At 38.4% G+C, this 13023-nt stretch overlaps 1 protein-coding gene across 2 annotated transcripts in view; it reads left to right on the top strand.

Annotated features, from left to right (window-relative positions):
* Positions 1-13023, top strand: part of setd3 (SET domain containing 3, actin histidine methyltransferase) — a 116044-nt gene that overhangs the window by 24524 nt on the left and 78497 nt on the right. For both annotated transcript variants that reach the window (XM_080202331.1, XM_080202329.1), the window contains 2 exons: positions 4689-4837; positions 12322-12394. In XM_080202331.1, the coding sequence (XP_080058457.1) occupies positions 4689-4837; positions 12322-12394 (222 nt within the window). The remainder of the gene's footprint in view (positions 1-4688; positions 4838-12321; positions 12395-13023) is intronic.

Consider the following 13023-nt stretch of genomic DNA (forward strand, 5'->3'; position numbering starts at 1 on the left):
TAAGAATAGCAACATAGAAAATAGAAGCAGGTGAAGGCCATTTTGTCCTTCAGGTATGATCATGTCTGATGCTATATTTCAACGCTTTAAATTAGAGCTTTCTCCATACCTTTGACACCTTTAGAGTCTAGAAATCTATTTCCTCCTTAAGTTTATTCCTTCTTAAATATCTTCAGTGATTTAACCTCCACAGTCTGCTGTGTTATAAATCCACAGGTTCATCACCCTCTGAGTGAAGACATTTGTTCTCATCCCATTCCTAACTGACCTACCTTGTATCCTGAGACTGTGGCCCCCTCTAGCCAGATGAAATAAAGTCCCTGCATTCAGCCTGTCCAGCTCTGTTAGACTTTTATACATTTCAATCTTTATGCAATCCCTTCTCCTCCTCCTAAATTCCATGAATTTGGGCTCAGTTTACCCATCCTCATTATGACAGTCCTGTTATCCCAGAAATCAGTTGTTGCACCCCTCCTATGACAGGCATGTCCTTTCTTAGATAGGAAGACCAAAACTGCACTCAATACTCCGGAAGTTCTCTCAATGTCCTGTTTTCTCCTCTAGACCTTTCAGTTTTGGAAAAGGTGTATTTCTTTCTCCTGTTTGAATGCATGAAATGGCCTGATACAAGTCAACTTAATTCTATTCAACCATTCTCCATTGGTGTTTATCTGCCATCTGAGCATTAGTCCGAATCTTATGGACCTGCTGTGCTCCTATACCCCTTAATCTCCCTTTAAATCGCTCATTTAAAAATCACTAATCTAAACTTTTTCTTAAAGATGATCTCTGTTTTAATTGCCATCTCTGATTCTGGTTTCTCTTGCTCTAAAGCTTCCATTTATGTCCTTTTTTTTCTCCTTCACAATCTATTTCTCTTTATCCAGTTTAATTCCTTCACAATGCTTTTGTGAAATGATAACCTCTGTTCGAATTAAAACATTCCCAGTTTTTCAAGTCTTTGCATATTTATATTCCTATACCAGGCAACATTCTAGTAAATCCAAGCTTTATCCATTGTTTTAAAATGCTTCCCAAAATATGGGGTCCAAAACTTCACACAATACTCCAACGATAGTCTTATTGAGGATACACCTTTGCTACTTGTACAATCTAGCATTCAATTGTATTTTGAATGCAGATAATGTATTTGGCTCTAATAAGATTATGCTCAATTTACAATTAGCTAGTTTAAATGCAATTTCCCAGGTCATGCATTAACTCAGAAAATTACTCTGGCTGCATCTTAATTGCCCCATTATATAGTATTTTATATCACCATTTATACACGATCATCATTCATTGCTAGTCTGTACAGCCTCTGCTTCCCTAGTCTTATCTTGTCTCATCTCCTTTACATTTGAAATTAAGCATCCTCTCCAATTCATGTATGCCTCTTTTAAAGCTCTGTGACCAACATTTTACACTGTTTGATCTGACAGATAAAGGAAAGGTGAATTTATAAGACAAAAAAGATGGATTATTCCAACATTTTAAATTAAATAATTTTTAACTATTTCCCTTTGGTAAGCATGCTGCCATTTCTGGATCCTTTTTTCCTTTCTTAATTTTTTTCACTCCATACGCAACAGTTCATATTATTTTATTCATAGGAACAGGAGTAGGCCATTTAGCTCTTGAACCTGTTCTGCCATTTGGAGAAATCATGGCTGATCTCTGATCTAACTCCACATACCCACATTTACCCAATATTCCGCCACCAGTTAAGATCCATAAATTGGCAAATAATTCCATCATCCCATTGCTTTCAGTATTAACCCAGTGGCAGACAGGGAACTCATTGTCTGGGGAACATAATGAGCAATCCTGTGCTGTTGGCACCTTGGCTAACCAATCTTGGAGGAGGTGGGGAAGGGCGTTCTATCATTCAAAGGCAATTGCTGCCTCGTACAGGGACTCGGAGTTGGGAAGCGAGGCCCTCTGAAGGCCCAGCCATTTTACTTCTGCCATCACACCAGCTGTGCCTGGGTCCATCGGGTGGATGTTCTACTGGCAGCAGCTTTCAGTGGGTGAAACCTCTGCTCCTAGAGTCTTTGATTCCTGGGAAGACCTATCATAATCCAGTTGAATACGTGAGTTGCTCTTCATTAAGCAGGCCTTCCCTAAAAGAAGAGATGTGGGGCTCTCGTCTCTCTGTCAATGGGCGAGCCCCTCTGTTGCTTCCAGTAAATACCATCCTCTATCCTTAAATATAGACTCCAGTAATTAGAGTGAGATTAACAGGTCTATAATTCCCTGGTTTCTTTGTCACCTTTCTTAAATGGCAGTGATGTGCAATTTTCCAGACTAAACAAACAGTTTTGAATCAAAAGAATTTAGAGCAGCTGCAAAGTTCTCATCTATTTCCTTTCAAATCCAGGGATGGAAACCTTCTGACCTTGGGGAATTGTCGCTGGTGCCCATGTTTCTTTCAGTATTAATATTTTGCTTCTGTAAATTTCAGTGGGTCCTGCTCCCTGATCCAGTGTTAGTTTCCTTGCTATGTCCTGCATGCTATCCTCTTCCTCAACTGTCAGTACTGATGCAAAGTAATTAATTGATTGATTTGTTTGCTACAGTACAATAACTCTGATATAAATTTTCAAGCAATCCACATTTCTCTTGACAAACCCATTTTTCTTAATATAGACATTTTAGTTGATTTTGATATCCCTTGCAAGTTTTGTTTTTACACTCACTTTTTGTGGCTATTGCTATCTGTCTTGTCACCATATTTTGTTCTCCCATACATTAGGATCAGTACTTTTTCTTTGCTTTATGTTGTTTTTTACTCCTTTTGTCATTCATGATATGTTTTTTGGCAAGTAGAATCCTTGCCTTTTAACAATATGTACTTTATTACTATTAAATTCTTGTTTGAACACCTTGCACTGAACTGTAGTTTAACCCAAAAACAGACTTTCCCAGTTTTTCACCATAGCCTGTCTTAACTACGTCTAAAATTTTATCTGTTTGCATTTCCCCTTTTGAAGCTCCACATCTGGGTTCTATTATATTATGATTGCTATTTGCCCTTTTTTACACTCAATTACAAAAACAAAATCTGAATCTGCAAATTATTAACACTGTTTTCATGAGCTTTTACTCTAGTGTTATTTGCAGATTTAATAAGCCTATAATTGGTTTCTGCACCCAAACCTTTTATGAATATAGGTATAAAGTGGTTTAAGCATAAGAGTCCAGTGATGCTCCAATCAATGCCTTGCCTTTATCTGATGCTGCTAGCTTTTGTATCTAGTTGAAATAGAACTATCATAAGGAGTTATCATGCATAAATAGTGGAAATGTGCTGAATGGGATTTTCCCCATTTAAATTCAAGCTAGCTGTTTCTTAAATAGCTACCCTGATGTTTACACCTTTTCATTTTCTATTATTTTATTCATTGTTGAAGCAGTTGCTCAGCCAGATTTGTTCCTTGTCAAAAATGATTGATAAAATCTTGCTGAGCTTCATGCCTATACCCAGTCATCTCCTTGAGCTCACCTGGATAGACTATCTATTTTGTGAGTTATGTTTATGTGGAGGAAGAAAACAGAAGACTGAAGACATATCTGGGTATTTGTTGTACTAATGGAACTTGCACAATTAATTGGTATTTTCTGCCTCTGTGTCTCTTTCTTGTAAATAATCATTCAATAATAATCTGTCCTCATTTAAGGAATCGATTACTTTTATTAGTTACAATTATAATTCCTCCATACGAATCTTTTACAGTTTTGGGACTAAAAATGTTTTAGTAGTGCTTAACCTCCCTTGCTGTGTTCCCAGCTAGTGTCTTCTTTGGATCAGAATGTTTTTTTAAGCCCATTTAGGAATTCTACGTACTTGTGGATACCCAAAACGTACAGTCCCTCTTTTGTCCTGTAGACTTTGAATAGTTTGTTTGCTTAGCTTTATTTTGATTTCTAGTGTAGATCAGAACATTTCCAGGTTCAATCTCTGGTCCTCGACCAGCAGAAAAATTGGAAGCACTGGTGTTTGCTTGCTGTGACCGTAGAGAGGATAGAATTGTTGGATCAGTGACCCTGCATGGAAGTGACTGTCAAGTGAGGAATAGGATAGGTTCAGATGTTATGATCCTTGATTGAATTACTTCCTGACATTGTCCAGGTTTCCTCATTTTAAAAAGAACTGACCATTTGAGTGAGGTTGTTGGCAGTTGGTAATTCACCAGAGCAGTTTAATAAGGATGAAAATGGATGGAGGAATGAATGCAATGTAGTAAATAAGTAGCAGTGTATGCTATGAGATTAGGATGGCATGAGAGTGAAGCTTCAAACAGTTTATCAACCTTGAGTTGTCTACTGCTTTCTAAAGTATTTTTTTGTAATTTTTTCATACTGTTTTACGCTTCTGGGATAACATTTCAGATAGCAGCAGATGGCAAGCTTCTCCAATTAAATTATGTTATACATTGTGTATCTGGATTTAATTATCCAAGCAGCGCACAGTATTATTGTAGATTGTCTGTGTTATTCTTTTATCAAAGCTGCTGCCAAGTTTGTATACTACCCAAAGTTCTGTATTCTTTTACGTTTTGAATTCTTGAATGTCTAATATTACGTCAAATTTTGTTTTGATTTTTTTTCTGGTTAGTAGAACTTTGTGATTCGCTTACAATTAACTTTTCTGATTTTAAGTTACTATGTGGTTTGTAACCATTTAGGATTATCGGTTGTCTTTGATGGGAACAGAGAACACCACTTTGATGAACTACTGCAGTGGGCAGCTGACTGTGGAGCCTCAACTGAGGGTTTTGAAATCACTTATTTTCCAGAAGAGGGCTATGGTTTAAAGGCAACTAAAGACATTAAGGTTTGCCTCTTTTAACCTTCATCATCCACCGTCCTTCCTATGTGGTAATTTTGGTCTACAGAGATCAGAGTACCCAGAGTCATTTGTAGATTGTCTTTAGTTTAGAATTCACCCCGGTTATTTAGCACCAGCATCGTAACCATAAATATATATCCTGTAGTGTTCCCTGCCACACTGTCAATGACAACCCCAACTTCTTTGCAGTACTATAGAGTAAATGAGGCAACTTCTATTCTGAAGCATTAACAAACCTCAAGGTCTGACAAGTTATGAATTGTGCATCAGTGGTGTACTTAAAACAAAAAGTGAGTATTTATTGGCAGAGCTGGAGAATCTTTTTCTGTTTGCATGCAGCTGCTCATGTGTCTACTAACAATTGTACGACAGACCAAAATAGAAAGGGCTATTAATACTCTGCACTCATACTGATAAAGAGCCCATGCAAGAAAATATAAAATCTCAATTAACAGTTCCTTCAGGATGTTTAAATTATAAGTTTGAGAATGATGCATATTTTTGAAGAAGGAGGAATGTTCGCTCATTGAAGGTATGGACTGTGCTGCAGCCATATTTGGTTGTACATCTGTACAATTCCTATCTATAACTCAGTGGGAAAAAGATGTAGTAAGATACAGGGGCTTACTGAAAACCCTTTGAGATTGAGACACTCCATCAGAGACCTGGTAAGGCCAGCTTCACCTAAATTCTCCATTTCATGTCAGTTACATCTAACAACTGTACTGCATCATAAGCACAAGGAGGAAGAAGCTCTTTGGTTTTGGTCCATCTTGCCAGTGGTCTCTCCAAAACTATTTTAGAAACTGCTTTAAAAGCAAAAAATAATGGGGGAAAATGGATCTTCTAGCCCTGCATTGCCACTTAGTTAAATATTTAACATATTTTTCTCGATTTTTCTGTAGACTATTTCCAGTTCTTTGTTTGTTACATAAGGGTGACAGTTCTATCTCTGCTAATTTGTTGACTTGGATAGATGTGAAAGGAAACTAATAGTTCTGCATTTACTTCAGTAAATGTCACATTCAGTCTCCAACCTGCTTCAAATCTGTGCCACCAGGTGAGAAAGGAAATAGGAAAGAATGGGTACTGTCAGCACATTCTGGACTTTCTCTGGTCACTCACTCTCCTTTTTGCTCTTTTCATCGTCTGTAACTTTTGTTTCTAAACATGTGGTTGTTAATTCGTTTTTGAAATATGGAAGTTGCTGCAGCATTTATTGCCCAATGTTAAATCCCTATCAGATGGTTGTGCTGAGCTGCTTTCTTGAACCGCTGCAGTCTGTGGGATTCTTGGATTTTGTTCCCGTGACAGTGAAGGGACAGCGATATAATTCAAAGGACGTGTGTGACTTGGAGATGGTGGTGGCTCCGTGTATCTGCTACCCTTGTCCTTTTGGGTGGTAAATGCTATGGGTTTGGGCAATTCTGTTGAAGAAGCCTTGGTGAGTTGCTGCCCTGCATCTTGTAAAGGATGCATCCTGCAGCCATACTGTGCTAGTGGTGAGAGAAGCGAATGTTTAAGGTGGTGAATTAGGTGCCAAACAAGCAGCTGCTTTGTCCTTCATGGTGTTGAGCTTGCTGGATATTGTTGGAATTGCACTCATGATCTTGCTTTAGATTGTTTTGACTCATTCCCATGTGTCAGTCACAACTCTTATACCTCCAAGAACATTTACCTATGCCTTATGATTTATAAAAGCTTTCTGTAACTTTTCCAGGCAAACAAACAACAAGTCCTGTTTAGTGATTGCTTTTAGGTACTAGATTAACCACAGCTTATTACAATCACGGTCCTTTGAAAACAGCATAGGATCATATCAAATATTGTTTAAAGTTTGAAATACAATTCCTTAACTAAGAAAATCATCGCAGATATAAATATATTTTTACAATAGACTTTTGCTTAAATCTTGGAGTAGATAAAATGATTGCAACTATTCTCCATCTTATTCATAAATGGCATGTAGATACACAGTGGGAGCAATTCTCTCAACCTGCTGCGCGTCTGTGAGGCCAGCAATCAGGTCATGGGGGGATCGGTGGAGCAGTGACAGGAGTTGCTGTGCTGGCAGCAATCAGGAGGCTGGCATTGTGGGGCTACTGTGCATGCACCAGTTTATACTATGACAGATTGGCACATGCACAGTGGCCCGCTCAGTGCTCTGCTGCCGGCCTGTCGAGCGGGAATAGGCCCTGTCCTCTGATTTTCAGTGTGATTCACACTAGGGCTCTCGTGATGCACAGTGTGGGAGATTCATTTTTAAGGTCCTGCTGAAAAAAGCAGCGGGATTTCCTCCAGTATTTACATGAATTCGGCACTTAGAATTTGTTTGGGAGAATGCCATCCAGTGTTTTGCATTCTTAGCGACATTTGAAACTAGCGGTCTTTTACAAACAACTAGTTCTGCTGCTGACATTTCAAGAACTGCTTTCTCATGGGATTTTCTAATTGTTTTGATTCAAATAGAATCATATCCTGACCAAATATTATGGGATATCCTGGGTTGTGAATATCTAACCTTGACCAAGGGTCCTTGAAGGTGGCAGAACAGTGGATGAGATGGTCAAGAAAACATATACAAAGCTTTCCTATGTTGGGCAAGGTATTAAATACTAAAACAGAATGTAATGACAGAACTGCATAAAATGCTGATTAGGCCACAGCTGGAATTTAATATACAGTTCTGGTCACTACATTACAGTGAGGATTCAATTGCTCCAGAGAGAGTGCAGAGGAGATTGCAACAGTGTTGCCAGGTCTTAATTTGCAGCTATGAGGAGAAATTTAATGGGCTAAAATTATTTTCCATAGAACAGGGGAGGCTAAGGGGTGACCTAATTGAAGTGTACAAAATTATGAGGGATTAAGAAAGCGTAGACAGGAAAAACTTATTTCCCCTAGCTGCTGAGTCAATTATCAAGGGTCATAAATTTTAGGTGATTGATAGAAGGATTAGAGGGGACATGAGGAAAAACCTTTCCACTCAGTGGGTGGTAATATTAACTGCTAAGTTAATGGTTGAGGCTGAAATGCTGAACTCATTTTAAATGTACCTGGTTCTGCAACTGAAGTGCTGTAGACTGTAAGGCTACAGACTAGGTGCTGGAAATTGGGATTAAAGTGAGTGGGTAGTTTATTTTTCCTCTTTTTTTTGACCGGCACAGGCATAATGACTGGAATTTTACTGCTCCACCCGCCATGGTAATCAGCATGGACGAGGGGCAGACAAAGCAAAGGTCCACTGACCTCGGGCGGGATTTTATGATTTTAGGACAAGCAAGGCTGTAAAATCCCACCCAATGTGCTAAATATTCTCTTTCTGCACTTAAATTCAGAAGTGAACTGTCAATCACCAAATATGTAAAAGTGTGAAAACCCACAGACCTGCAACCAAGCAGACCACAGTAACCTTGAGTATTCTGTCTGAACTCCAAAGCATAGCAAAGCGTTCTGATTTTTTTTGCTATGAGTAGAGTGCAGAGACAGGACCCAAATTTGCTTCAGTCAGAACGGGGACCAAACCCTGTGCTGTTGGTGTTATTCTAATCCAATGAAGTAATCCCCCCACTACTGCAACAATAAACGCTGCAAAGTTTATTGTGATTCGACCTTTCACAAAAGCCTGATTCAAGCTACCTGCACGTTGCAAAGTATTGAAGGCACAGCAACCAAACCAAAATACAGACAAAACAACCTCAGTTATGTCATACTAATATATTTTCATTTTGCAATCAACCATTCTTATCCATCCCATCCATTCAGCCTCTTGCGCCTAATTTCAGCAGTATTTCAGGGAACTTCACTGCTTATTTCTATTAGTTTTGCACCAGTACAAGCTATCATTCTACTAGTCAGCTTTATGCACCTTGTGATCCAGAAGCGCATGCAACATTTCCTTACAAGTTATTGCAGAATCTTAGCAGTGTGTTTATATTTCCAGCTGCTTGCATCCTTGAATTCAGAGCCTCTTTGTGGACTAACATTTTTTATTAATTGAAGTGGTGAATGCAATGTTTACATTTTTCACATGCTTTACCTAATGGCTGATTGGTTAGCTGCTTTAAGGTGAAATTGTGCATTTGTTAAGAGTACAGCTAGGTGGACAGGCTTTTTACTCCAGCCAGTGCACATGTCCGTTATAAAATTGTAGATACTTGTAAGTTACAACCTGACCTAAGTTGTCTTTAACTTAACTTAGGCTCGGTGATCTTTAAAAGTATGTCACTTTGATGGCCTAACAAACCCATCCTTCTAGAACAGAATATTGTTTAACTTACTGTGAAATGGTGGCACAGTGGTTAGCGCTGCAGCCTCATGGTGCCAGGGATCTGGGTTCGATTTTGGCCTTGGATGATTGTGTGGAGTTTGCACATTCTCACTGTCTGCGTGGGTTTTCTCCAGGTGCTCTGGTTTCCTCCTGTAGTCCAGAGACATGCAAGTTAGGTGGATTGGCCATGGTAAATGTTTTGGGTTATGGGGATGGGTCTGGATGAGATGCTGTTTCAGAGAATTAGTGCCGACTCGATGGGCCGAAGGCCTCCTTCTGCACTATAGGGATTCTATGGAAATGCCCAATTCTTTCACATGCAAATTAAGACAATTTGTCCATAATGTAATTTCAAACCTCCTAAGAATTGTTTCTTTAGATTTATGGTGTTATCATGATGACTTTAATTTTCTGATTTTTATTTTTAATTACATTAGTTTAATTTCCTTTTTGTTTTGCTTCAAACCATTTTGTTCTGTACAAGTATTTCTTTACTGTAATAGTGGATGTTGTGGTTTTATCTTAAAAGAAGCCTGTAACTTGAAAGTATACAATCTTAAAAGCTTATTGTTTGGTATAAATCAGTGCTGTCATTCTCTGAGGTAAAATGTATTCCAATTATTTTCTATCTATAGTCAATTAACTTGTACCCAGTTTAACCACTATCCAAGTAATAACTATCATGGCAAAATAGCTTACTTTATCAAGAAACTTTGTGGGACATATAGGAATGACTAGCAAGGCCAGCATTTGTTGCCCATGCCTGGTTACCTTTGAGAAGGTTGTAGTGACCTGCCACCTTGAACTGCTGAAGCCCATTGCTAAAAGTACTCCCACAGAAGCTGTTAGACAAGGGGCCCCAGATTTTGACCCAATGATGATCAAAAGAATGGTAATAAATATCCAAGTCTTAGATGGAATGGTTGTGTTCTCATGAACCTGCTGCCTTTTCCTATCAAAATGGATAGTGTTTGAAAGTCTATGATTATGGATAGGACCTAAAAAAAAATTTTTTAAATGTTTCATTCATGTATACCATTTATTTAGAATCTAATCTTGTTTACGAATTTGTATTGATTAAACGTTAAATTGTACCTTTGAAACCCATCAGAATCCTTTTGCATACTTTGTTGTAGAGAATGAATGCATAAGCTTCAATGAGTAATGAAAAGGTAAAATTGAAAATTCTCGAACTTTGAAATGAAGGCTACAAGCCCTTTCATGAAGAAGGTGTTTAAATTTTGTTCCTCCTTAACTTCTCCAATTGTTTACCATTCTACATAGCTCAAGCTAAGGATAAACATCAACTTGGGCAATTGTTTTGATTTGGTAACAGAATTTTACCCAAGTCAACTAGCAAGCAAACCATAATTTATACCAAGCGATGCATGGTTAAATGTGTGTACTGAAGAAATAGAGATAGGAAAGTAAAGTTTTGCTTCAATTCTTGCAGCCACAACATGGGTTCATATATTTCTTAATTTTTACTGAAGCTAATTACTTTTGTCAAAATAAAGACATTTCCAAATGCTTTGCTGCCTTATTCTGAAATTCATTGCAGTAGATTGTTGCTCTTTGTTGCTACTCGGCTTGAATATTAAATTGTGTGGTCATTTGCTTTTTTTTATTTTGCACTACTTTGGTGTAATTCATTGCACATAGAGTTTGAAAATTTTGAAAACGGCATTATCTGGTATCGATATTGTTGCCCTCATTCTTTTTGAATGTACATTAATTGTGCAAGCTCAATAATCATTGATCTGTTCCCCTACCCCCACCAATTTGCTTCTTAGGAGTACTGTAAATGGAGCTTATTTGATTTTACCAGTGTCTTTGTCTGGTTGCATTCCCATGACATTCCTGCCAAGTCATGGAAATGTAACCACTCTATTAACTATACTGTCCACTAGCACTGCTACATTGCTTTTCAGTCTTCTCCCTCCCCAGTACCACCACCACCCCCCACCCTCGAACTGCTGCCAGTGTCCTACTAATCACATAGTCACAACTGTTTTCTCCCACACCCCTCTTTCAGTTGGTCTAATGTTTGTTCCAATTTGCACATGGTTCTAAAGATTATTAATTTGAAGTTCTGCACATTTTATTTTTGAACCTAGTTCCTCAAACTCTCAACAGAACATTACTCTTAATTCTAGCTATTTGAATTACAACAACTAGTTCCTTTCCCAGCACGTCCACTCTAACTTCTACAGCCATGAGCAGATGAACTTTGAAAATCCCAATCATTTTGCAGAGATACTAACCACTGTATTAACTGAACAGTCCATTAGCACTGCCACGTTGCTTTTCAGTCACCTCCCTCCCCAAACCTCTCAACTTGTGTTCTGTACCATGGCACTGTGGTCAGTTTACTCACTCACCCTGCAGAATTTGCCTTGATTCATAACGAACCCTTATAGTTTGTCTAGGCCAGATGAAATCATGCAGCTCACAATGTTACTAAAGTAGTATTAATGGCAAAGTATTTTGTAATTTTTCTCTATTTGGTTGGCAATCTGTTAATTTCTGCGTTTAGGGGAAAACCTCATTCAAAGAGCAAAGGTGCCTGGTCCAGAAGTAGTTGATCAACGTTTTAAAGCACTACACTTTACAATGGCTCCAATGGATGCACATGCTAGATTAGCATACTACACCCAACAGAAGCAGAGTCCTGCTGAGATCATACACTTAAATCCACCTCTAAAAAAACTCTTGCTGAATGAGGCTATTTGATGTTGACTGGAAGTGGTGCTACTGATGAGATTCTTGAAATGCTGCCAGTTAGGGTGGAAAATGGGCATTGCCAGGTTTTCATTTTGAAGTTCTTTTTCACATCCTTTCTGCATCTTCTAACCTGACTTTGAATGTGATCAGGAGGGATATTTTTCTGCTTGCACACTCAAGATGACAGTTGATGGAAGGAGAGATTAATACCATGCATTTAAAAAAAATACAAAGCAAATGCTGTAATTGCTGCTTCTTGGGGCTCTCAATATTTATACATGTAATTTTCTTAGTGGGAATTAATTGCTTGTGCTTCTAAATCCATGTTCAGTGTGTTCCTGTCTAAATCTGGCAATGGATGAGAATCTTTTCCCCTACTTTGGAAATGGTTGGAATTTTTAAGTGGCACGTTAGTATACTTTGGGATTCTGTGGTTCAATTGGAACAGGTTGTGACATGTTCATTTGTGTCTCAGGCAGAAGAACTTTTTCTCTGGATCCCCAGGAAAATGCTGATGACTGTTGAATCTGCTAAAAATTCTGTCCTGGGTGAGTCACGATTTACCAACGTAGTTACAGTTTCCTAATGTCATTGTCTGCAGTTGCTATGGTTCACTCTTGAAATATTTAATTTTTTCTGAAATACAAATCACTTCAGTTTTGCATGAAACATTTTGGGAGGAATTTTCCCATTCCACCCACCATGGGAATCATAGCTGGCTGAGGGGAGGGGTGCGCAGACTGTGCAAAGGTCCATTGACCTCGGGTGGGATTTTCTGGTTTTGGGACAAGCGTGGCCAGAAAATCCTGCCCAAGCTTGTATCAGGGGATGGGGAGGAAATTCAAGTTGAAACACTATGTTCAATATTGTATTCTGTCCTTCGAGTCACTTCGACAAATGTGAAGAATAGATATCTACTTGCCCAACAATGAGGTTATGTTGGCCCAGTACCCTCTCGGAATATACTGAGCACATAAGATGCAATCTAAATGAAAGTTCCTCTTTTTTCAGTTTGCTTTATGTAGGATTATATCACGATTGGAGAGAAAAGAAATGCTGATCGGCCCAGGCGGTTTTAAATCTAGATGTCTGTCCAGAACCTCTGCCCTTCTATTTATCTAGTTTTTAAAAATTATTTTGAAAACTGGATGCTGAACCCAAAGAAACAATGGAAATG

This window comes from Carcharhinus amblyrhynchos, chromosome 14 (assembly GCF_965287045.1).
Source record: "Carcharhinus amblyrhynchos chromosome 14, sCarAmb.v2.hapA, whole genome shotgun sequence".
NCBI classification, from domain to species: domain Eukaryota; kingdom Metazoa; phylum Chordata; class Chondrichthyes; order Carcharhiniformes; family Carcharhinidae; genus Carcharhinus; species Carcharhinus amblyrhynchos.